Source organism: Phaseolus vulgaris, chromosome 5, assembly GCF_000499845.2.
Source record: "Phaseolus vulgaris cultivar G19833 chromosome 5, P. vulgaris v2.0, whole genome shotgun sequence".
Lineage (NCBI taxonomy): Eukaryota > Viridiplantae > Streptophyta > Magnoliopsida > Fabales > Fabaceae > Phaseolus > Phaseolus vulgaris.
The window spans coordinates 22,094,493-22,120,354 of NC_023755.2; the positions used below are offsets into that span (position 1 = coordinate 22,094,493).

The 25,862-nt window shown below is 32.6% G+C and overlaps 3 protein-coding genes and 2 long non-coding RNA genes across 5 annotated transcripts; 1 reads left to right on the forward strand and 4 right to left on the reverse strand.

Annotated features, from left to right (window-relative positions):
• Positions 1–254: 254 nt before the first annotated feature.
• LOC137834130 (uncharacterized) lies at positions 255–1,307 on the reverse strand. Its single transcript, XM_068642194.1, has 2 exons — positions 612–1,307; positions 255–326 (listed from the first exon to the last, which is right to left on the reverse strand). The coding sequence occupies exons 1-2, from the start codon at positions 1,305–1,307 to the stop codon at positions 255–257; spliced, it is 768 nt and encodes a 255-aa protein (XP_068498295.1).
• Positions 1,308–4,497: 3,190 nt separating this feature from the next.
• Positions 4,498–5,085, reverse strand: LOC137834131 (uncharacterized). Its single transcript, XM_068642195.1, has one exon. It carries the CDS (start codon positions 5,083–5,085, stop codon positions 4,498–4,500), a length of 588 nt encoding a protein of 195 aa, XP_068498296.1.
• An 8,170-nt stretch (positions 5,086–13,255) lies between these two features.
• LOC137835301 (NAC transcription factor 56-like) lies at positions 13,256–15,605 on the forward strand. The gene is made up of 3 exons (XM_068643749.1): positions 13,256–13,593; positions 13,720–14,027; positions 14,379–15,605. Exons 1-3 carry the CDS (start codon positions 13,407–13,409, stop codon positions 14,991–14,993), a joined length of 1,110 nt encoding a protein of 369 aa, XP_068499850.1. The 5' UTR covers positions 13,256–13,406; the 3' UTR covers positions 14,994–15,605.
• A 6,430-nt stretch (positions 15,606–22,035) lies between these two features.
• On the reverse strand, positions 22,036–23,995 carry LOC137835303 (uncharacterized). The gene is made up of 2 exons (XR_011085066.1): positions 23,307–23,995; positions 22,036–22,184 (listed from the first exon to the last, which is right to left on the reverse strand). It is a non-coding gene; the product is annotated as an uncharacterized lncRNA (long non-coding RNA).
• Positions 23,996–24,174: 179 nt separating this feature from the next.
• LOC137835302 (uncharacterized) lies at positions 24,175–25,727 on the reverse strand. Its single transcript, XR_011085065.1, has 3 exons — positions 25,294–25,727; positions 25,036–25,169; positions 24,175–24,951 (listed from the first exon to the last, which is right to left on the reverse strand). It is a non-coding gene; the product is annotated as an uncharacterized lncRNA (long non-coding RNA).
• Positions 25,728–25,862: the final 135 nt, after the last annotated feature.

Here is a 25,862-nt window from a genome sequence, read left to right on the forward strand (position 1 = left end):
ATATCAAATTTCACATTCAAATATGAGTCAATTACTAATATACTTAAAACAAACAACCATGGAAGAAAGTTTGAGACTGGTGACCACATCACCCTCACATCCAGATCTTCTAGCCTAGTGTTCTATTGGAAATTAAGGCTAGCTTCCCTTACCTGAAATTTAGTAGATATTCACTAAGAGCTCCAAAACCACCAAGAACTCAAAGGTAACTTAACCTGCACCACAGAATCCTAATAAAAAATCTAACTATATCACTAGAACCCTGAGCTAACAGAGATTGACCCTGAAGCTAAAAGGGTCACATGCAAAGCAAGGACAAAAACAACCTAACAAGTTCAAAATTTGACTCAAAGAGAAGAGCAAAAATGAACTTACTCTTTTAGAGATTCTGATCGGGCAGTCTTGCAGTACTCACTGCCAGGAGTCTGATGGTGGACTCTGATCGTCGAACTGATGAACGAGGAAGTCATAATTGTAGAGAGAAGGGAGAGGAAAGGAAAAGAACTTTCTAGAGAGATGGTGATTCTTTTTAAAATGAAACCTGAATAACTGAATTTCTATTTATATGCCCTTTTCATTTAAAAATTATTCAGGAGTCATTTAAAATATACCACTTCTACTCTAAAGTAATTTTCTAGATCCTTACATTCTCCCCAATAGGAAAAATTTTCGTCCCCGAAAATTGACTTACCAGAAAAGAGATAGGGATAGGTTTTCCTAATGGTTTCTTCTAATTCCCAAGTGGAATCACCAGATCTATCATCCCACACCACTTTCACCATACTGATGGTCTTGCCCCTAAGTTGTTTACTCTGTTGATCTTCAATCCTAACTAGTTTTGCTTGAAAAGACAAGTTATCCTTGATTTGCACATTATCCACTTCCAACATGTGACTAGGGTCTGGAATATATTTTCTTAGCTGTGATACATGAAAAGCATTGTGCAGGTCGGCTAAATGAGGAGGTAGAGCAATCTCATAAGCCACTGGACCTATCTTCCTTAAGATTTGATATGGTCCATTAAACTCAGGAGATAACTTCCTTGATCTGATAGCTCGTCCTACACCCTTGGTTGGTGTCACTCTCATGAATACATGGTCTCCAGCTGCAAACTCCAAAGGTATTCTCCTCTTATCTACATAGGATTTTTGCCTACTTTGAGAAGCTTTCATTTTATCTTGTATCTGCTTCACTTTCTCAGTGGTCTGTTGAATTAACTCTGGCCCAACCAAAACTGTTTCACCATCCTGATACAAACATAAAGGAGTTATGCACTTCCTCCCATATAGAGCTTCATATGGTGTCATCTCAGTACTGGCATGATAACTATTATTATAAGTGAACTCCACTAGAGGTAACATCTCATTCCAACTTCCCAGATGTTCCAAAATACATGTCCTTAACAGATCTTCTAAAGACCATCTGTTTGAGGATGATATGCATAGCTCATTCTCAACCTAGTTCCCAAAGATTCTTGTAGAGTTTTCCAAAACCGTGAAGTAAACCTGGGATCTTTATCCGAAACAATACTGGAAGGCACTCCATGCAATCTCACAATCTCTTTGATGTACAACTGTGCCAACTTGGCCATAGATATCCTTAAATTAAATGGAAGAAAGTGAACACTCTTTGTCAGTTGATCAACTATTACCCAGACTGCATCATGACCTCTTACTGATCTTGGTAAATGAGTAACAAATTCCATAGCAATGCTATCCCATTTCCACTCAGGAATATCCAACTGCTGTAACAAATCACCAGGTCTCTGATGCTCTACTTTTGCCTTCTGACATGTCAAGCATGTACCAACATACTGAGCTATTTCTTTCTTCATGCCTAACCACCAAAAGGACTCCTTCAAATCTTGGTACATCTTATTCATACCGGGATGTAGACTAAGATGACTCTTATGACCCTCTTCTAGGATCATTCTCTTTAGCTCTTCATTTTATGGTATGCAAATCCTGTCATTAAATCTCAAGATCTCATGTTCTCCCATCACAAAGTCCTTAACTTGATTTGTACCTAGTAACTCCACAATACGCTTCAGACTAGGATCCTCTAACTACTTTTCCTTTATTATTCCAAGGAATTCATTAGTTATAGTTAACTTACTACAACTAATATGATTAATATGGAATTTCACTCCCAAATTTAAATCCCTGAACTGCTCAATCAATTTCTGCTCTTCAATCATCATAACTAACACATGTACTGACTTTCTACTCAAAGCATCTGCCACCACATTAGCCTTCCCTAGATGATACATTAGTTGAAAATCATAATCCTTCAGAAACTCCATCCATCTTCTTTGTCTCATATTCAACTCTTTTTTATCAAACAAATATTTTAAACTTTTATGGTCACTGAACACTTGAAATTGAGCTCCATACAAATATTGCCTCCAAATCTTCAAAGCAAACACTACGACTGCCAACTCTAAGTCACAAGTAGGATAATTTCTCTCATGAACTTTGAGTTGCCTCGAAGCACATGCAACTGCTCTTTTTTCTTGCATCAAGACACAACCCAAACCCTGATAGGAAGCATCACAGTAAACCTCAAAAGGTTTTCCTGTATCAGGAATCACTAACACCAGAGCACTAGTTAACCTTTTCTTCAGCTCTATGAAACTCTGCTCACATCTGTCAGTCCAAGCAAAAGGTTGATCTTTGCGAGTTAACTATGTCAAAGGAGCTACTACCCTAGAAAAATCATCAATGAACCTCCGATAGTAGCTAGCTAGACCCACAAAACTTCTTATCTCAGTGACTGTCTTAGGGTGTTCCCACTGAAGCACTGCCTCCACCTTGGCTGGATCCACTGAGATCCCCTGAGCTGATATTACATGCCCTAAGAAATTGACTTCCTCCAGCCAGAACTCACACTTAGAAAACTTAGCATATACTTGTTTTTCCCTCAAAATTTCCAACACCATCTTCAGATGTTCTTCATTTTCTTTCTCGGTCCTTGAATAAATAAGTATGTCGTCTATAAAGACTACAACAAACTTATCCAAGAAAGGATGGAAAATTCTATTCATGTAATCCATGAAAAGAGCTGGAGCCTTTGTTACTCCAAACGGCATCACCACATACTCATAGTGTCCATAACGAGACCTAAAAGCTGTCTTCTGAACATCTTTAGCTTTTACTAAAATCTGATGGTATCCAGATCTCAGATCAATCTTTGAGAACACTGAGGCTCCATGTAACTGATCCATCAAATCATCAATTCTGGGCAGAGGATACTTGTTCTTGATGGTCAACTTATTCAACTGCCGGTAATCCACACACAACCGAGACCCTCCATCCTTCTTTTTAACTAGAAGCACCGGAGCCCCCCATGGAGATACACTGAGCCTGATGAATTGTTTCTCCAATAAGTCTTCAACTTGCTTCTTTAGTTCAATTAATCAGCTGGAGCCATTCTGTAAGGTCTCATTGACACTGGTCCAACTCCAAGTACCAAATCAATAGAGAATTCTACTTCTCTCTTGGGAGGTAATCCATGTATTTCTTCTGGAAATACATCCATGAAATCCTTCACCACATGTATACTACTTATTTCTTTATCATTCTTAACTCCCATATGAGTTAAGATTACAAAGCACCTTGATCCTTCTTTCAATTCCGACCACACATGCTGAGCAGACATCACATATGACTCCTTGGAATCTGAAAATACTATTTTCTGTTGACTACAATCTATGAGAATGTGATTGGCAGATAGTCAATTCATTCATAGAATAACATCCAGGTCTTGAAGAGGTAGACAGATCAAATTTATTTTGAACTTGCGTCCCTCTACTATTAATGGACATTCTAAGCAAATTATAGAGGTCAATACTTTTCCTGATGCAGGTGTAGAGACCAGCAGTTCAAACGACAACTCTTTCACTAAAAGACCCAACTCATCTACACACAAACTTGATACAAAAGAATATATCACTCCTGAATCAAACAAAACTTTCACACATCTACCAGCTATATAACATAGACTTTGTACCAAGTTACCTGACTAAGATGCTTCAATTCTTGACATAGCAAAAACTCTCCTTGTTGCATGAGGTCTACTGCCTTCACTCCTAAATTGTTGAAAACTGCCTGATGGAGTCATCCTATTCTTGTTAGGACAATCTCTAGCAAAATGTCCCATCTTTTGGCATGTAAAACATCTTTTCTCTGGAGTTCCCTTGGTGCACATATTGGTGGTATGTGGTCCACCACAATGGAAACATCTAGGTTTCCATGATTGTTGTTGTTGAAACTGAGGTGGAATTGCTCCTGCCCTGTGTCGTGGAGGTCTAGCATAAGGCTTGTGTTGTTGATGTTGTACCTTGGCCTTCCCACTATAAGACCCTCCTGATTGTGATCTCATTACCATGGAATCACCCTTTTCCAAGGTCTCCACCATCTTCGCCTTCTCCACTAAGGCAGGAAACTGCCTGATGCACATAGGTGATATGGTCTTCTTCAACTCATGTTTTAAACCTTCTTAAAACTTCCTACACCTCCAAGCCTCAGAGGTAGCTTGGGTGTAGAATTTGGCTAGGTACTCAAATCTAGCAGCATATGCATTCACTGACATCTCTCTCTGCTCTAACCTGAGGAATTCAGCTTCCTTTGCAAACCTTGCACTATCTGGAAAATATTTCTCCAGAAACTTCACTCTAAAACACTTCCAGTCCAAAACTTCAGCTCTGGCTTCCATCATCTGTTGAGCTCCCATCCACAAGAACTCTACTTCTCCAGACAACAAATATATAGCAAAAACCAATTTCTTATCCTCAAGGCAGGAGGTTGCCCTAAAGATCTTCTCTAGCTCTCTTATCCATTGGTCTGCTTGATCAGGAGTGGCATTCCCACTAAACTTAGGTGGGAGACCCATATGCTCCTGGGACAAACTGACATGGGAAGTTTTTGCAACAAATCTAGCATTCTCCCAATGATGCATTGTTGCCTGGTGATTCTGAGCCATTGCCATATTCTGTTGTTGGATAGCATTTGCCATCATCTCAATAGTCCTGGCAATCTGGTTCATCTCAAAAGAAGGTTGGGGAGGGGTAGGAGGTCTAGGAGTCATTCTATAAAACACACAAGAAAGATTTATGATAAATCTTTAGAATTTTAAACTATGTAGTTTTTACTAACAAACCAATTAAAGAACACAAAAACAACCCCATAACCCTTAGGTCTCCTAAGGTTCGAACAACTCTAATACCATAATGTAACATCCCTAATTTTACTCATATTTGTTAATATATTATGCATGCAATATCTAATTAACATATAAACATATATTGTTTTCTCATATTTGTATCTCAAAACAAAAGATATCCCTCTTCATAGGGATTTAATATATACATCAAAAAGTTTAAAAATAAAACAAAGCAAAGCATTCAATTTCAATCTATCTAATCCTTCTGCTACTCACTGAGGAGCTCTATTACCTGCAATCTCATTTGTTCCTGTGTAAAACACGATCATCACATATAAAGAAACAAACACAAACAAATAACAGGGTAAGCTAGATAAAATTATATAGTTTCAATTTCAAAATAATCATTCATCAAGTCTCATAAAAGTTCTCAACCATTAAATATCTATTAAATCTTTGTAATTCATCTTTCATATATCACACTTCTACTAACTCATATCACATAGACACTTGACTCTACTTCCGAAAGACTCGTGCGTTGACTTAGACTCAGAGATCGGCACCTGTCATACTATATCACTGAGAAATTCACACAGCTATGCGCATATATAATCTCAATATCATCTCTCTCCTAGTATGACAGGGTTAACTTATATAACAGGTCAAGTTAGTTATCTTTCAAACAACTTACCCATTCATATGAACCTCCTTCGACTCTCACCACCTGAATAACTTCATCTATATGATTCCATTATCTCAGTAGAGTCAGAATATCTCCTTCTAGAAGAATCCCTAGTCAATGCACATCCTAAACAATCTTAACATGGTATTTTCATTCCTGAAAATACTATGTCTTGATATTACTTTCACATCATTGCACACTTCATTTAACACATCAATACACCATACAATCATAACATATAATTTAAGTTTCTAATAATCTAAAATAAACTATACTAAAATAATAATAATAGTAATATCCATATATGTATACAAAATTTTGGATTGATCGAAAATATTTTAGGTTGATCTAAATGACACTAGAGAGCACCAAAATTTTTGGATTGATCGAGAATATTTTAGGTTGATCTAAATGACACCAGAGAGCACAAATTTTTTTGGATTGATCGAAAATATTTTAGGTTGATCTAAATAACACCAAAGAGCATAAAAAATTTTGGATTGATCGAAAATATTTTAGGTTGATCTAAATGACACTAGAGAGCACCAAAATTTTTGGATTGATCGATAATATTTTAGGTTGATCTAAATGACACCAGAGAGCACAAATTTTTTTGGATTGATCGAAAATATTTTAGGTTGATCTAAATGACACCAGAGAGCACCAAAAATTTTGGATTGGTCGAAAATATTTTAGGTTGATCTAAATGACACTAGAGAGCACCAAAATTTTTGGATTGATCGATAATATTTTAGGTTGATCTAAATGACACCAGAGAGCACCCGAATTTTTGGATTGATTGAAAATAGTTTAGGTTGATCTAAATGACACCAGAGAGCACCAGAAATTTTGGGTTGATCGAAAATATTTTAGGTTGATCTAAATGACACCAGAGAGCACCAAAAATTGTGGGTTGATCGAAAATATTTTAGGTTGATCTAAATGACACCAGAGAGCACCAGAAATTTTGGGTTGATCAAAAATATTTTAGGTTGATCTAAATGACACGAGAGAGCACCAGAAATTTTTGGTTGATCGAAAATATTTTAGGTTGTTCTAAATGACACCAGAGAGCACCAGAAAGTTTTGGTTGATCGAAAATATTTTAGGTTGATCTAAATGACACTAGAGAGCACCTGAAATTACAAAGTCCATTCTATAGCTAAAAATTACTCTAAATCATCTTCAAACAACCAAAAATCAACAACATTATAATTTTATAACAACAATCATATCAAATTTCACATTCAAAACTCAGTCAATTACTAATATACTTAAAACAAACAACCCTGGAAGAAAGTTTGAGACTGGTGACCACATCACCCTCACATCCAGATCTTCTAGCCTAGTGTTCTATTGGAAATTAAGGCTAGCTTCCCTTACCTGAAATTTAGTAGATATTCACTAAGAGCTCCAAAACCACCAAGAACTCAAAGGTAACTTAACCCGCACCACAGAATCCTAATAAAAAATCTAACTATATCACTAGAACCCTGAGCTAACAGATATTGAACCTGAAGCTAAAAGGGTCACATGCAAAGCAAGGACAAAAACAACCTAACAAGTTCAAAATTTGACTCAAAGAGAAGAGCAAAAATGAACTTACTATATCAGAGATTATGATCGGGCAGTCTTGCACTACTCACTGCCAGGTGTCTGATGGTGGACTCTGATCGTCGAACTGATGAACGAGGAAGTCAGAATTGTAGAGAGAAGGGAGAGGAAAGGAAAAGAACTTTCTAGAGAGATGGTGATTCTTTTTAAAATGAAACCTGAATAATTGAATTTCTATTTATATGTCCTTTTCATTTAAAAATTATTCAGGAGTCATTTAAAATATACCACTTCTACTCTAAAGTAATTTTCTAGATCCTTACAGAAGCTTAAAATGGTAACATTATATCTGGGTTTTTGAGTAAAGTTGTCATCATTCTATTGAAATTTGAGTATTTCTTGACAACCATGAAATCTATATGATTGACTTTGACGATAATTTAAGTGTAATGTTTTTCCCTAAAAATAAATACTTATAAGAAAATATTTTTAATTATTTGATTTAGACCTGTTAAAATAATATTAATAGGGTCAATTATCATATTTAAGGTGTTGTCCTCTTTGAAATTTAATACTTTTGTCATAAATTCTTCATTAAAAGACATTTTTGTAAGTTAAGACAAAAGTATCTAAATAAACTATCATTAAATTGAACTAAAAGTCAAAATATTGATGTTATTTGTGAAAACAAAAAGGAAGGTTTGAAGTCCTAATAATGCTTAGTACTCTAATGTTTTAGTATACCCAAAGATCTTACATTTGAATTACTAATGATTTATATACATCATTTTCTCTTAATCTAGTATATTATTTCCTTATAATAATTTGTAACAAAATAGAAGTATTAAAATTCTAAATAGAGAATACCTTAAATATAATAATTATATAATAATATTATTTAAACTAATTTAAAGTTAAAAGAATTAATATTATAAATATTTCATGTGAAAATTATTAATGAAATAATTTTCAAAAATTCAAAAAGTTATTACTCCTACTCGTGCGGTATGTTTAATGGTACATGTATAAAAGTAATTTCTAGTAAATAAAAAAATAAGTTTGGTTAATTAGATAACTTAAAGGATATTAATTGTGAATTGATGAGATTTATATATTTATATTTTTTTTATTTTTTTATCTTTTATTTTTATTCTTATCAATTATATTTTATTTCTCAATATTCTTTATTTTTATTTATTTTCTTTCATAAAAAGGATAAAATGATATCATGTATTTCCGTTGATTATGTTGTCATGTCTCCCTCTTGTTAATCACATTATTTTCATATAGAACACATTCTCATTTATATTGAAGGAGTTTGGCTCATTTTTAACATTTTATCTATGTAAGAATAATTTATTAAAAGGATAAACATGTTTTTCTTCCCATACTGAAATTGATTTTTATTTTTAGTTTAAACTTTAAATCTTTCGAAACAAGTTTTTATAATTTTTTTAAGAGGTCTAAAATTTGAATTAAAAATAAAATTAATTTTACATAAGATTATAAGGATAAAAATATATTTAACTTTTTTATTAAAAAAAATAAATGAAATTAAATTAATTAACATCCAAAAATAAAAATGAGTTGATGATTAATGAAAAAAAGTTGTTAGATATTTTGACCCTAAGTTGAAGTAGTCTCCACCTTGGTTGTGTCAGGTGATGGGATGTAGGAAGTGAGTGATAGTAGGACCCTATGGTCGCTCATAGATTTAGCATTTGACCCCACATCATACTTTAACTATCCCTTCTTTTCTCGTGTGTCAATCAAAAATATTATTTAATTAGAGGTGTTCTATATTTACCTAATTAGAAAAAAATAAAAATTTGAACACAGATTAAAATCGATTTTTATTCTTTATTTATTTTTTCGACTAAATGATTTAGTTGAATTAACAATTAAGGGACATAAATATACTTATAATATATAGAAATTAAAAATATTTAATAAAAATCATAAAAAGTAACATTAAGTTTTTTATTTGAAATTTTTTAATATGTAATTATTGTTAAAAAGTGATTTTATATGTTAAAAAAAAGTTATTACAAACTAAACGGCAAAACATTAATTTAGTTTTAAATTTTATACTAAACTAATAAACTGAAGTGAATGGAGTAACCAACACCCTATATATCTAATTACAAATTACTGTATAGTAAATATTTTGACTTTTATATAATTAGTTTTAAAATTATCTATACCTATATATAAAGGGAATTTCCCTCTTACTCTTAATTTTTTTCCTATTTTATTCTTATATTAATATTTAATTTTATTATTGTATTATGGTCATTGTGTCATTTCTTATTTCCTCTTAACTGCTCTTAATTTTTTTTCTATTTTATCCTTACTTAATAATTTATTGTATTAATTTATTTTGGTTATTTGGACATTTTATAATTTCAAAAATTAATAAAATAATTTTAAAATTTATTTTATTTGTTATTATTTAACTGGAGAGTGGAGATAGTGGAGAGATTGATTAATTACTTTTCTGTTTTAAAGATCTTCTTCTCTATTAAATAAAAAATTAAAAATATTTGTAATATTTTGTGGACCACTTTATCAAGAGAGTGGTTTTAAAATTGATTTAAGAAACGGATTTTATGATTCTCCACTACACATGTAACCCACCTATCCTACTTCAACTTTCTCTCATATTTATAGGTACCTACTCCCCACTTTCTCTCTCCCCTACACATAATACATTCTTTTTTTACCATACTTCTCACTTTCTTTTATCTTTTCCTTTTCACTTTTATGTAAATAAATAAATTCATTCATTCTCTTTGCCATATGTAACTTTTAATTACCGTTTTCCACTATTTTATTAACCTACTATTTAACAGTATACTCTTTAACTTCTTATTTTAATGTTATTAAGAGAAATTGTTTTTGAAGAATAAAAAAATACTAAAGAAAGAGAAATAAAAAATGTAGATACACACTACTCTTTAATTGTATACTCTTTAACTTCTCATTTTAATTTTATTAAGAGAAATTATTTTTGAAAAATAAAAAAAAATACTAAAGAAACAAAAATAAAAAATGCGGATACACAAACACGTCAATGTCTGGAACCTGTGTTCCCACTAGTATTTATAATAGTTTTTAACTAATTAACCGTGTAGAACTATTATACAAGACCATTAAACTCAATAAAATTTCACTTCAACAATATTTACATTTTAAATGAAATTAATTCTTAGTAGTATTTTTATGTGAGGATATTTATTAGCACGCGTATATCTAAAGTAAAAAAAAAAAAAAAAAAAACTTGGAACATATTTGTGTGTAAGATTTTCTTGAACCCTCCTTTCCCTTAACAAACTGTTTCTTGGATTTTCAATTTTTACTCCTATAATTAATTAAGCAATTAATAAGTTTCTAATTATATACATACAATTTCACACCCGTAATCTGTTGTGACTACTATTAATCAGTATCACCATGTTGAATATTGGAGTTGAAGGTAAATGGTTGAAAATTAATTATTGACTAAGGAACAATAAGCACTGTGGTTTCATATATGATTTTCCAATTTTCTTAGGATGTGCTGGATTTTGATCTATATGATTTGAATCCCAATATTAAATAGGAAATATCAAAATATAATAAATTAAATCAGTATTTCATTTTTAGCATTAACCACTTTGGTGCTAATAGTAATGAGGGTTAAATTAGTATAAGTGGAATATATACTTTTATAGCAATATATTAAGTATAGCCTATACAGACGAAAAACAAAGAAAAACAATTCATAATTTCATGTGTCAAAACAAGGACGCCCAAGCCTTAATTAGATCTCATCTTCTCACAATAAAAATTCTAATACAGTTTGTCCCATGCAGCTCATAAATTTATATATATATATATATATATATATTTTTTTTATTTATTTTTTTTTATTTTTTCATATCCTAATTAATAATACACATTTGAACACTTTTACTATAATAAAATTATGGTGTGACTTCTAATTATATATATATATTTTATTAACAAGAAAGAATGAATAAATAGAACTACTTCAAGGTGAATTAATTAGCGCCTAACATAAAAAATCAAGAGAAATTGTCTTAACTTAAATCAACTAAATTAACAATCTAGTCCAACAAAAACAAAATAAAACGCACCTCCAAACAATTACAAATTAGAAATTAGCAGACACAAATACAATTACAAATTATTTAAATATTACAAAAGATAATTGTACTGGGCAAAAGCTCGGTCTTCGGTCTTGGACCAGCTACTACTCAGTTCTCGGGTAGGGTAGAAGTCAGCTCGGCCATGGACCTGGAGTCAAGGTAGCGGTGTTGGGTCTGTTTGGTTAATGAGCCTAATTTTCTAATGATGCGCTATGATTTAAATTCAAGTTGCATGTGCTTAAAGATAAAATATAAAGAAATATTTTATAAAGATATAAGATAAAATATAAAGAGTTATTTTATCTGATGCGTGTACATGTTTGTTGCACGTAAAATACTTGTTGATAGATGTTGCTAACCCTAAAAAGATAGGGAGGTGTATGTATAACGAAATGTGGCTTGCAGTTTAGCACCTAAAGGTCATTGGTGCACGTGGCAGGTGATTTTCGGTTAGAGATATAAGATAATGTGCTTATTTTCAGTTAATATTTGGTTATCTCAAGTGCAATTGCTGCATGTGCGGTTATTAAAAGGGGTTGATACCCTATGTGAATGTACACTGTGTTTTAGACGCTGTTTTTACTCATTACACTGAGAATTATTGTTGCTTTTGTGAGCCCTTACTGACTTGAGCGTCGGAGTGCAAACGGCCCATAAGGACGCTCTCTGTCTCTACATGTAAAAGCATTCAACAACCAAGAAAAGTGGCAGATTCTAGAGGGGACAGACGGAGGTTGAACCAGTTGCCAGAGTCAACCGACGACCAAGTCAACCGACAAGAACAATAATATTGTTTATTATTATTTTATTAATACAAATTTATTTCAAAATATATAAATATAAGTTAAATCATAAAAAAACATATAGTTTCATTTATATTAGAAAACATCTTAATCCAATTTTAATAAATGGATTTATTAAGTTGTATTCAGTTATAAGTTATAAAATATTTAATTTTATTTATAAATATTTTACACATGTTGATATTTTTATATCAATTAATTTTACTTATATTATTTTAATTTCATTTTAATAAATGGACTTGTATTTAGTTATATATTGAATTTTATTTAAAAACATTTTACACATGTTTATATTTTGATATCGATTACTTGAATGTTAGTGTGTTTTACACAAAGATATAATTAAAATTTGTGAAAGTGAAAAGAAAAAAAATGAAAAGATGTATTCTTACTTACATTCCGATGGTTGGAGGTAGGAAGTGGGATTTGGAATGGGCCCCACGTGATTAGCATGGTAATTTTCTTGTTAGAAATGGATTGGTTGATCCAACAAAAGCAGAGACTAAAATCTTATCTTCAGCACCATACCTCACACTTATCATTCCACTGCACCCTTTTTCTTCCATGACACAAAGTACAACTAAAATCACCATCAGTGAAAAAAATTACAAAATAATAATAATAATTATTTTTATAAAAAAGAAAAGAAAAAGAAACTGTGTACCACACACACGTGTCAACTCCTCCTTCATTTGGAATCCCATGTGTCAACCTGTCAACGGCCAGAATTCCAGTTCACGTCATCATCACACACCCACCATTCTTCCATACACGCGCCGCCACCTCAGTCCACAGGTAAATCCATCTGGCGTGAAAGACAAAATTACCCCTGATTCTAGTCCATTGGATGGTACCATAAAGCCTTTCTCACTGGATCATTCTCTCTCCCGTACCAATATAAAAGATGGGGTAGCAAAAACAAAACATTTCATCCCAACTAATAACATGTTTTCTGTGGAAGCCATAGCCATAACATAACCACCACTTGAAACAACCCATCCTAGTGAAAACAAAACAAAAATAAGAAACACAAACTCCAGCTTTGCGTGGCTGACCATGGAGAGCACCGACTCATCAACCGGTTCACAACAACAACCGCAATTGCCACCTGGGTTCCGCTTCCACCCCACTGACGAGGAGCTCGTCGTTCACTACCTCAAGAAAAAAACAGCTTCGGTTCCTCTTCCAGTCGCCATAATCGCTGAGGTTGATCTCTACAAGTTCGATCCATGGGAGCTACCCGGTAATTGCAATTCATCCAAGGAATAGAAAGACTCACACTTTACGTTCAAAACCCAAATGGGTTTCTATTGATTTTTTTTTTTGTTTCTCTTGTGATTTTTTTTCTTTTTCTCTTATGGTTTGGCAGCTAAGGCGACGTTTGGGGAGCAGGAGTGGTACTTCTTTAGTCCAAGGGACAGGAAGTATCCGAACGGCGCGAGGCCAAACAGGGCGGCCACATCTGGGTATTGGAAGGCCACTGGGACTGATAAGCCTGTGTTGACCTCTGGGGGAACCCAGAAGGTTGGGGTGAAAAAGGCTTTGGTTTTCTATGGAGGGAAGCCCCCAAGAGGGATCAAAACTAATTGGATCATGCATGAGTATAGGCTTGCTGATAACAAGCCTAACAATAGGCCTCCTGGCTGTGACTTGGGCAACAAGAAAAACTCTCTAAGGGTAATTCACTACAATTTGATTTATTTATACATCTCACACCTTCAACAGAATTTCATCATTTTACCACATCATCTATTTGTTAATATGATATATAAGATGTGGTGATATGGTGGATTTGTCTTCAATGTCCGTGTAAAAATGTTTTACTATGATCGATACAGTTTTTTCAGATGTTGTTCTCCAATCATCAGTACTGGAGTTTTTTTCTATATAATTTCTGTAAAACAAATGTTTTTCATTAAAATATTGCACATGTTATCCATGTAACAACGCTTAAGAAACTTCATCTATGTTTCTCTGTCCTTTTCTGGGTTTCTGAATTTTGTGGTTTTGGATGTTGTGTTTGTTTAGCTCGATGATTGGGTGCTGTGCCGAATCTACAAGAAGAGCAACACGCACAGGTCTCCCATGGAGCATGACAGGGAAGATTCAATGGAAGACATGATTGGAGGGATTCCTCCTTCGATCAACGTGGGCCACATGAGTGGGAGGTATCATCTTTCAAAGATGTCCACAGGGTACAGCAGTGCATTGCTGGAAAATGACCAGAACTTGTTGGAAGGGATGATGATAGGGAACGGATCAGTGATGAACACGAGTACTGCTACTACTAATACTACACCTGGTGCCATGGCCTCAAACTCCAAGGCAGAGCTTTCTTTTGTGCCATCCATGACTCACTCTTCCAACACCTCTAAAAGAACACTCTCGTCGCTGTATTGGAATGATGAGGATGTGGCTGGCACCTCATCATCCAACAAGAGGTTCAATTTGGAAAGTGGGGACAACAATCATGGAAGTGTAGTGAGAACTGATCAAGAAAATGGCACTGCCACCTCTATTGTCACTCTGCTTAACCAGCTCCCTCAAACCCCTTCATTGCACCAACAATCAATGTTGGGATCAATAGGCGATGGACTACTTAGGACAACATATCAAATACCAGGAATGAATTGGTATGCTTAGAAGAATTTCAGGTTTATTTAATTATTGATGAACAAGGAGATATTTAATTACTATAAAGAAGGATATGATATGATCCTCAGCTGGTGGAACCTTACACTATACACTCTCTTGATGCTGCCAATTTGATTGTAAAGATTTTAATGGGATATTGAGATTTTGGTTGTTAGGATCTTGGAAGCAGTTGTTAGAGTTTGATCAATTAGATGGGCCTCATAGAATGAAAGATCATCTTCAACCCCCCATTGGAGGTAGCTGCAGGCAATAACAACGCGAAAGGTGAGGCCATGGGATATTTTTAGCTAAAATTAAATATAGCTTTATACTCATATATAGATATTTGCTTGTTCTATTGGTATGTAAATAAAAATGGTGGTGTGCTCTTCATGTACAAATATTTCAAAAGAGAAGAAGATTTCAAATCAGCTGTTATATATATACCTTGATTTAGGATACAAATTAATGAGCTTTGTGTAGATCATATACTGTAGAACACGATCTATTCATATATATATGTGAATTAAAAGAACACAATAGTGACTACCTTGTTTATCAATGTATTCTGTATTGTTCTCAAGAGGTTGATATATACATATATATTTTGATTTCATTTTATCTGCGCTATGAAGGCGATGAAGGTTTTTTTTGGCTGAATAGTAGCAAGATTTTATTTTGTTCAAGTGTAATATATGGTAACGAATTCTCGATCACGTCTCTGCATGTAACCTAGCTAGAAGGTTGTTTGTCTCACTCACATCTTTATCCTTTTGCCCAGAATTATTCCCCACGAATCTTATTGAGTTGGAACATGTGCATAAGCAAATAAACACATATAAAGTATGCAATATTAATTTGTTTGTTATGAAATTATTTTCACCATGATGTGCAACTTATTAGCTACGGGCTTTTCTGATTTATACGCACCAAGTCAGTTTATGAATTTTGTTCCAACGTGATATATATCGTGCTCAAACGTAATTTCAAAGCCAAACTTTTCTCACAAAATATTCTACATGATGGTATCTGTCTTATATTATGTCAATTAAAAAGCAGTAATTATGATTAAAAAATTAATTATCATTAAGTTAATCATTATAATTCATATTTTTTATGATTGACACGTACAGAAAATAAATATGGTAATCAATTTAATCGTATCCCTTCACGTATTTGATTTAGTATATGATGTTATTACTGTCTTGGGAGAGCTATGATCAAAGGAGTCGTAGTGGATGTTGATGCATCGCCTATTTAATTGCTTAATCTTATCACATTATCTTAAATCTTAATGTTATTAAATGGATTTTTGGCTTGTGATGCCATGACTCCATGATTATCCGGGACTAGTTTTCGTGCTGTCAATTTTTGTTTCCTTATTTTCTCCCTTCTAAAAATGTCATTGACTCGTACAACCCATATCTCAGGATAAGCTACCATTTTTCTTTTTTCACTACAAAACCAGTACAAATAAATTCACACAGATAATTCAAGTATACCTCATCTGCACAAAATCTGACACTCCACCTTACTTAATCATAATCAATTTAACATGCGCACATCAAAGTTCAAGATGACATGTGTTTAGTCACAAAATATCAAGTTAATTATTCAAGACTAATTAATTAACAACCAGATGGTAATTAGAAAAAGAGAATAACTACATGAAGCTTTTTAAACCGTAATCACTATTGATAATACTATAGAAGAGAAAAGTGATGTATATATAATATATACATGATAGGACTAGTCAAGAAGAGATCATAAGGCATATATATATATACATACGGGGTAATTAATATCATCACTTTATAGATATATTTGAAGCTGCAAAACAAAGAGATTCACATCAGCAAAACCAATCACTAAACACTTGCTTGATACATCTCTTTCGTGACAGATACCCAGATAACAGCAATAGGAAAATTTTCAAATGCACTTCAATGCAGGATTGTAACTAAGATATGGTCAATAATAGACACCATGACTATTGAGAATAAAGAATAATAAAAAAAGTTATATATAGGGAAGGGGTGATGAGAAAAAAAGTGATTTAGCTAATTAGCTTATAATATTATTATGATTTTTGCAGTGAGGTAGTAGGTTTGATTGAATCTGAAAAGGGTATGATATATTTGAGGATGGGTGTCATTTTCTTTCGTGGGAGTGATAAGACGTAGTTAACTATATTCCACCAGCCAGAGGTCACGCAAATAGACAACAAAGTCGACTTCACTAGCAGCTAGCTTTCTTTCTGGCTTGACTCTAAGGGACCATTCATGCTATCATCTAAAGGAATCATTATCCTAATACCACACAAATTTAATACCCTTTTAATTGCATTCCCTTCTCAGGAAAGAATACAAATCAACTTTATAAAATTTAGCATCATTTGTGCTTCGTTTTGGAATAGATATCATAACGATTTATTACACTATTATTGCTCTTGCTATGCATGCCTCACTCGTTTGTGCATGGTATATGCTTTCACATAGCCTAAATGCATCAAATCAATCTGATTCATATGCGAAATTTCAAAAAGAAATCAAAGAGACGCCTAAATACTTGCCAGGTCCCTAAGAAAGAGAGGAAAAAAAGAGAGAGAGAAAAACCCTAAAGCTATATAGTGTGAAACAACTTGTCAAGTAAAAAATATTTTATATATAAACTTGTATACTTTAAAAACACTTAGATTATCAGAGTACTTTTAAGATCTCTTAGATTATCAGAGTACTTTTAAGATCTCTTCTTATATTGTGGAAGTAATTTTATTGGACCCCTAATTAACTTTAACTTCTATTACTGCTAATTTTATGATTTCTCATATCTAATAATAATAATATGAATGAAATATTAAAATAAATATATAAATATAATACAAATATGTTTATCACTCTTTCTTATAATGTTTTAAAATATATCTCTCTTCATAGGACTTTAAATATTTACATAAAATGAAAACAAATATTTAAAATTAAACATTTTCATCATTCAGCTTCTCACTAAGGAGTTCTATCACCTGCAATATCATCTGCTCTCATGTAAATACACGATCATCACAGATTAAAGAAAACAACTACAAAACAAAGCAAATGGTAAGCTAACTATTTCATGTCATACTATTCGTTGTGAAATCCACACAGCCATGCACATAATCATCTCAACATCTCATTATCTCATATGACAGGGTAAATCCATTAGATCTGCTCTGATTAGTTCTTTCAAACCTCAGACTCAACCAAATCAATCTCCTTCGACTCTCACTAACTGAATAACTTAATCTATGTGATTCCATTATATTAGTAGAGTCATGATCGTCTCATTCATAGGATACTCACAAATCAATACACCTTAATAGAAATCTCAACATGGTATCTCCTTTCCTAAAATTACTATGTTTTGATCATATTTTCACATCATTCCATACCTCATATAACACATCAATACACCATTCAATCACATCATATTTTAAACTTTTCTAGACAATCCAAACATATCTCAAAATTCAGTTAAACACATAACTAAGTTCCTTTAACCATATTGTTAAATAAAATTTAGAATTTTTGCTGAAAAATAATAAGCAATAATAAAATAGACTTTCAAAAGAAAAAAAAATAATTTTTTTATGGTTATTTATTTATTTTTTACAGTGAGTCTAGCTTGAGCCAAAATTTGCTCGCTTGAACGAGAATGGGTCTCGCTCAAGCGAAACCCTAAACTCTAAACACTAAACCCGAGAGCAACCTCGAAATTTACTCTTGTTTGGGGTTTAGGGTTTAGAATTTTTGCTGAAAAACAATAAGCAATAATAAAATAGACTTTCAACAAAAATTTTATGGTTTTTTATTTATTTATTTTTTACCGTGAGTCTAGCTTGAGCGAAAATTTGTTCGCTTGAGCAAGAATGGGTCTCGCTCAAGCGAAACCCTAAACCCTAAACACTAAACTCGAGAGCAACCCGGGAATTTACTTCGTTTTCTCCTGAGCAAGATTCCTTCTCGCTTGGGTGAAAATGTACCCGGAAGTACCCCATCTTTCTATTCTATTCTTGCTTGAGCGAGAGTTAGCTCACTTGAGCGAGATATATAGATAAATCTACATAATTATGCCTAATTTCATCATTGATAGCCAAACAAAAACAATTTCAATAACTTATTTTACTTCAAAAGTAACTTACACTATATCAACTATATAAATCAACCAATTTCAGATTCAAACAAAAGCATCTACCATAAATAATCCATATCAAAATCAACATATTCACATTTTATTTCAAACAATATTCTACATTACTCATAAACAATCAATCATGCAAACAAAATTTGGAACTGGTGATCACGTCACCCCCACATCTAGATCTTTTAACCTAGGGCTCTATTCAAAATTTAAATTGGCTTCCCTTACCTGAACTTAAGCATATAGTCACTAAGAGCTCTAAATCTACCAAAAGCTTAAAGGTAACTTAACCTGAACCACTAAGTCTTGATAAAAAAATCTAATTTATCACTAGGACCCTGAGCTAATAGAGATTATCCCTGCAGCTAAAAGGGTCACATGCAAAGTCCAAAAAAAAGACAAACTTAACAAGTTCAAAATTTGATTCTAGGAGAAGAGTAAAAGGGAACTTACTCTATTTACGATTCTGATCGAGCAATCTTGTAGTATTTGCTTCCAGAAGTCTAACGACGGATTTCGATTGTCAAACTGATGAGCGAGGAGATCAGAATCTTAGAAAGAAGGCAGAGGAAAGGAAAAATGAGTTTTTAGAGAGATGATGGTTCTTTTAAAATGAAATCTGAATAACTGAATTTCTATTTATATGCTTTTTTAAATTTAATAATAAAATATTCAGATGCCATTTTAATTGCACTACTTCTACTCTAAGACTATTTTTCTCGGTACTTACAGTCTTGGTTTTAGTCTATATCTAAGTTTCGGTTCGGTTTGGTCTCGGTCTCAACGTTCTTGATATTCAAAAGTAATGAATTATAAGGAATCACTTAAAAGTGTTTTTACCTGGGAATATCTTCATATTTATACTAACTTTTATGGTCCTATACTTGTACGAAACTCTGCGTAAGGCCCAAGTGGGTCTTGATTGTGGTTTTAGGGCGTGTTTAGACATAATATATCTACTTAATTATGATTAATTATTTAGGAGGTCATGTTTCAGTCAAGTGTTTTGGGAATGCAGGGCACATCCACCTACTTAAGGGTAGTAGGATTTATTAAACCGAGAAGTATGTGGTTGGCTGAAGATTATTTCAGTTACTCTTGATTGACTAAGATGTTTTCAGTCTTATATAGTACACTGATCCTCGGTCTCAAGTGAGTTTACCTGAAAAGCCTTTAAAACAGAAATAATTTTTCTTTGTCAAAACACTATTTTTCTTGAGTGGTATACTTTCCCTTTAGGCTCGAGGAGAGTGAAACGCTTGAAGAGTCTAGAAGGTATCATGGTACATTGGGGAGTGCTCATGCTAGGAGTATGAAAGGTCTATATGTTATAGTCTTTGGGGATGACACAATTTGACGGTTGGGATGGATGTGATGTTTCATTTGCTTTGTGCTTTATCGCTTTTAAAAATAGTGAACCTTGTGGGACCTTTGGGTTGCTATCATTTGTATATATTTGTCCGCAATAATAACAATCCGACACAGTTTTTTGAGCATTTCCATTGAGGAAAATAATGTCTTCATTTTTTTTACACTTATTCATCTTCGAGGTTGTCGAGTGAGTCAAAGAGTTCATCGAAAAGAGCATTTTTGGGTGATGCGACGTTTATTAGTCTTATTGGTGAAGAGTTGGGTAGTTCTAGTGATTTTGTCGTGGTTATTTGGGAGTTTCCTGGTGTTGGGGAGGTTGGTGATGATAAAGGACATTGAGGGTCTGACCTATAATGACCCCCCTATAACGTATGATTATGAGTGGGTTGATTGTCGGGTTCAATAATATTTTTTGTAAAATAGGTAGTCTTCGTTCTTACGTTTGTTTGTCGATATTCTGAAGCTTCAAATACCCAATGGCATCATCGCACTTTGTCGATGTTCATTAATAAACAATGTTTGTCATGATCGAAGATTTAACCATAAATTTTTCTTCTTCTTTTATTTATGTTTTCATGTCTGATTCCCTTTAGATGATTTCACCATGGAAGTTTTTCAAGTGTTAATTCTGATGCAATTGCATCCCAACAGTTGGACATCCCTACAAGTCTTACGAATTTTGTGTTCTATGTTGTGTGTGAGGGCGATGCACCAAGCTTTCTTCCATTATTATAGTAGAAGATCGGGTGACCATGTAGGGTGGTTATCGTCAATTGGTCAATCGATAACTTTTCTTTTGGCTCTTATTACTTCATCATACAAATCTTTTAAGGGGATTTTTTCAAAATCTTGATTGAGAAATAGGTTCTGATAGGTGCCTTTCATCCGATTGCATATTTTACTAGATTTTTTAATGAACTTTGCGGAAGCTAACACTACAAAAAAACGTGTATAATGCGACGGTTATTTTTGCAAAAACTGGCGTTTTTAACCGCCGCATTATACGTCTGTGGCGGTACCGTGTACCGCCATAATTCTTGCCGCCACAAAGTTTAATGTGGCGGTCAATTGATGACCGTTGTAGCAGACGCCATATTATGCATTGTATAAAGTGACGGTTTTAAGCGTGTAATTAGCGTCAGTTATAAATGTCGTAATTTTAAAACTGGGTAAACCAATTTCAATGTAAATAACGACAGTTTTAAACGCCACTTAATACAGTATAATATAATATTAAATATTTAATTTTATTTTTAATAATTTATTCAATTATGTTCTTATAATTGATTTTTTCATAATATAATTAAACTTTATATTATAAATAAATTTCTTATCACAATTTAATTTCATAATATAATTAAATCATAACACAAATTAATTTTATAATATAATTAAACTTAATAAATATTAATAATTGAATGATAGAAACATATTTATAAAAAAAAATGACCTCATTCATTCATTAAGAGAACAAAGTTGATAATTTCAAAGGAATCAAAACTACAAGTAAATCAAAATGATAACATTAAATTGTCAAAATATCAATATTCATATTTGAACATATTACAAGTCACATCCTAATTTGTCTTGTTGTCTCCACTTGATCCTATAATATTTTGGTTTGGTGATGGAACATCACTTCCAAGGTGCCTGAAATAAATAAAATATGTTTAAAGATAATTTTTAGTTTTTAAAAAATAAATGAAAATTATACTATAATGAAAACAAATATGCAAGGAATTATATAGGCAGATGCGGAAGGAATTAAATAGGCAAATGTGCAAGGAATTATACAAATGGATAGACTATATCAAATATGAAAAAGTTATGCACCATAATTGCTAGAAATGTAGCACTGTTAATACAAGGAAAACAATGATAGTCCACCCAAAAGTAAAAGTGAAACAAATATTATAATTATAAATTTATTACCTGAAATGTGATTCAAAACTTTCAAGATGCTCTATGAAACAATTTCGAATAGAAAAAGGTAAAAAAAAAATGCTAAAATCAGTCTAACAAAAATAATAATAAAACATATTTTTGAAACATTGTCCACCTTCACAATTATAGTAGTAAAACATGTGTACAATGATACCACAAGAAATAAAAAAAATAAAAAAAATAAAAAAAATAAAAAATATATATATATATATATATATATATATATATATATACACACTTAAATTATGGAGCTAAAAAGAAAGTAGAAAGAGGTTATGAGAATGATATATACAATTGATATATGTTGCACATAATCTTGTAAGATATATAGATTAACACCTTTATTCTAAAAAGACATATTAAAAAACTGTTGTAGTATATATCATTATCCATTATAAATATTCTACTCTCATAAAGTAACTTTAGATAAGCTAATTAGAAATAATTATTCACAATTTACATTTCAGATAATTTCACAAACAACTAACCTGCGGCAATCTATCATAAACTCCTCAAATTCTAGAAAATTTTATTCCACCGAATTGAAGAGCTACGAGAGCAGCTGAAAATTCTTATTTACAAGTGAGTAAAACTCACAAAGCATAGAACTAAAAAGAGCTTCTTTGCCAAAACAATGATAGTCCACCCAAAACTGATATAGCAATAGTTTTCATTTTTGATATAACTAAAATATATTTCCAACATGACAAAGCATAGAACTAAAAAGAGCTTTTTTGCCTTAATTCCTTTTTATTTGTCCTTATACCACAATGTATAAAAGATGGCAACGAGGACAAGAAAAAATATTATCATGAGACCTGTCTTCACCTGATTCATGTCAATAGTTTGAACAGCTTCACCACGAGTGAAAATTATGGCATGGTTTTGGTTTTCGGGTTTTCCTTCTCCAAGCTTTGGATCTCCATGAAGTTTAATAGAATATATTTCCTATTTACAAGGTGAAAATAAAGAACATGTCAGAGAAAAGAAAAACAAGATAAAATAGTAAAAATTAAAATATATAAAATAAAACTAGTATAGATGGACAAAGCAAGAATATGGTATCCCAGACTAGCATGGATAGTTTTTCTCCACTTGATCTTTTCCATTTATATCTGCTTTGACAAGCTTTGAATAGAACACTTTCGAATTGTTTGTGTCAGATCTGAAGTACTTTCATCAGCAAGAATAAAAGCAACTCGAAGTGCCTCATTCCTGATAATAAAGAAAAAATCTTAATGTTTCATAATAGATAGCAGCAAAAAGTTTTAAAAAAATGAAACACCGAAATAGTAATCAAGAAACCCTCTATTCTTCACAGAAATAAAATAAGTGCTGGTCCAGTTGCCCTCACTTTACAAATTTTCAGTTTAGACCCAAATCTTGCAAAAGTCATTTATATTAGAAACAGAAAGTGAAAGTAGGGGTAGATTACATTATTTGAGAATAGATTTTTCTAGATCAGCACTTGGATGCCACAGTTGAACATGTCAAGTTGCAAAAGTAACAAATGGTTGTTTGAGGCATGGAAAGTCTGCTCAAAATCTCTTTTGACAAAATTTTAGCTAAACACTATAGTTAGGAAGAAAGCTAAATTGGTTTTAAAATTTCACATTTTATCATCAAATTATATTTTGAAGGAAAACCAATACCATTAATTATCATCAAAGCAACAATCTTTGGAGAACCAATCTAAGCTCACATATATCTTTAGAGGATCAAAATGAATGTTAATTATATAGATAATGAAAAACCTAACTTCATGGAAATTTTATATTGTAAAGGATAAACTAATACTTGAATTGCAATCGACCATAATGAATTTACGAAATATTAGTTGATACCTTCAACTATTCAAGGGGAAAGGTTCCTAATATTGCACCTGTGCTTCGTAAATTTTATTTTATAACCCAATCTAAATTCATATGCTATTTAAGAAACATGGGCATTGAACTAGCTATCCTTATCCTAGTTCACAACTATTTCATACTTCAATAGAAACCCATCCCTTCACATCATATGTATTAAAAGATAATACTCGTGTAACCGAGAAGAAGTTTTAAATCAATAACCATGTGATCATTCATCTCTTAACTGCATTAAGCAAATAGGGAATAAAATGTATTTTAGCAAGACAACTCACATAAAGAATGTTCCAATGTTTTAAAAGCAAAAAAAATGTCAGGCACACATCATATCATTCACGAGGATAGTGGACAACTTTATCTTAATATACTTTATGTTCAAAATAAAAGTATATGCCTGCAAGAGAAGTCCAGTGAATATTGAAAGCATCAAACACATCCAAAACTAAATTAACAAAAATAACTTCAACCTCAAATGGAACTTAAACAATAACTACACAGCAAAATAGATTCCCCTACATTACCTTAAATGATCCAAAAGTTACGCCCTTTTCTCGATTAGCTGCCTTGACCATGTCAAATTTCTCAATAGGGCTTACACCTAACACCTACATCACAGAAACTAAGATACAATTCGAACAACTTCAAATTTCAAAGTGTGAACTAATTACAGAGTAGATTTTACTCTTTACCTCATAAGGATTAAAGTCACCATCGGAATTAAAGCTCCCTGTCGCAGATGCAGCAACACAGATAATCTTTCTATCACTCCATGTTGTTGTCTGGGCAAACTTGAAAATCGACACTGAATTACATTTTATTAACCCTAGAAATGAGGTCCACGAAGATAACATAAGAAACGTGTGGTATGCGAAAAACAAATTAATTCGAACGAAAACTAAATTCGTTCTTCAATTCTTGCAAATGGATAGAGAGAGAAAATGGATGACCTGAGAGAGGTTGAAATTTTGGGACGGAGATTGTTATGAGAGAAACTCAATTTGGGGCAGTGCAGAATATTGGAGATTCCTAGAGCCATTGGGCGCGCCACTGCAACGATGCAATGTTATCTCTCAGTTAATGTCTGAAATTTGAGATAACGAAATGGGGCGGTGAGTGAGGGTTTACGAAATACAACTGCAGAACGTTTGTGGTGAGGGTGAGAGGAAGGGTTTACGATTGCGGTGAAGGTGAGAGGAAAGGGTTTACGAAATGGGATTGAGAAGGGAAGGATTACGGTGAGGGTGAAAGGGTTTACGAAATGGGGTTGAGAAGGTTTAGAAGAATGTGAAGACTGAAAGAGGATCAGGGTGAGAGTGAAGGTTTAGAGGTTGAGGGAAAGAGGTACATTTTCAAGAGTATCGAATAGGGAAAAATGAAAACTTTGGAAAAGATTAAGGTTATGGAGGGAACGAAAAGCGGAAGAAATTTTATTTTGAAGGTAAATTGTGGCGGTTCTAAATGTCACATTTCGAATGAAGATTATGGCGCTTACGAAAATGTCGTATTATACAGTAAA

What these genes read in the sequence shown, in the direction of transcription:
- LOC137834130 (XM_068642194.1), bottom strand. Translation starts at nt 1,307, where the DNA reads ATGACACCATATGAAGCTCTATATGGGAGGAAGTGCATAACTCCTTTA. An exon ending in ATTACTTTAGAGTAGAAGTG is followed by an intron (nt 327 to 611) that starts GTATATTTTAAA and finishes TGAACTTGTTAG; the next exon opens with GTTGTTTTTGTCCTTGCTTT.
- LOC137834131 (XM_068642195.1), bottom strand. Translation starts at nt 5,085, where the DNA reads ATGACTCCTAGACCTCCTACCCCTCCCCAACCTTCTTTTGAGATGAAC.
- LOC137835301 (XM_068643749.1), top strand. Translation starts at nt 13,407, where the DNA reads ATGGAGAGCACCGACTCATCAACCGGTTCACAACAACAACCGCAATTG. An exon ending in CGATCCATGGGAGCTACCCG is followed by an intron (nt 13,594 to 13,719) that starts GTAATTGCAATT and finishes ATGGTTTGGCAG; the next exon opens with CTAAGGCGACGTTTGGGGAG. An exon ending in ACAAGAAAAACTCTCTAAGG is followed by an intron (nt 14,028 to 14,378) that starts GTAATTCACTAC and finishes GTGTTTGTTTAG; the next exon opens with CTCGATGATTGGGTGCTGTG.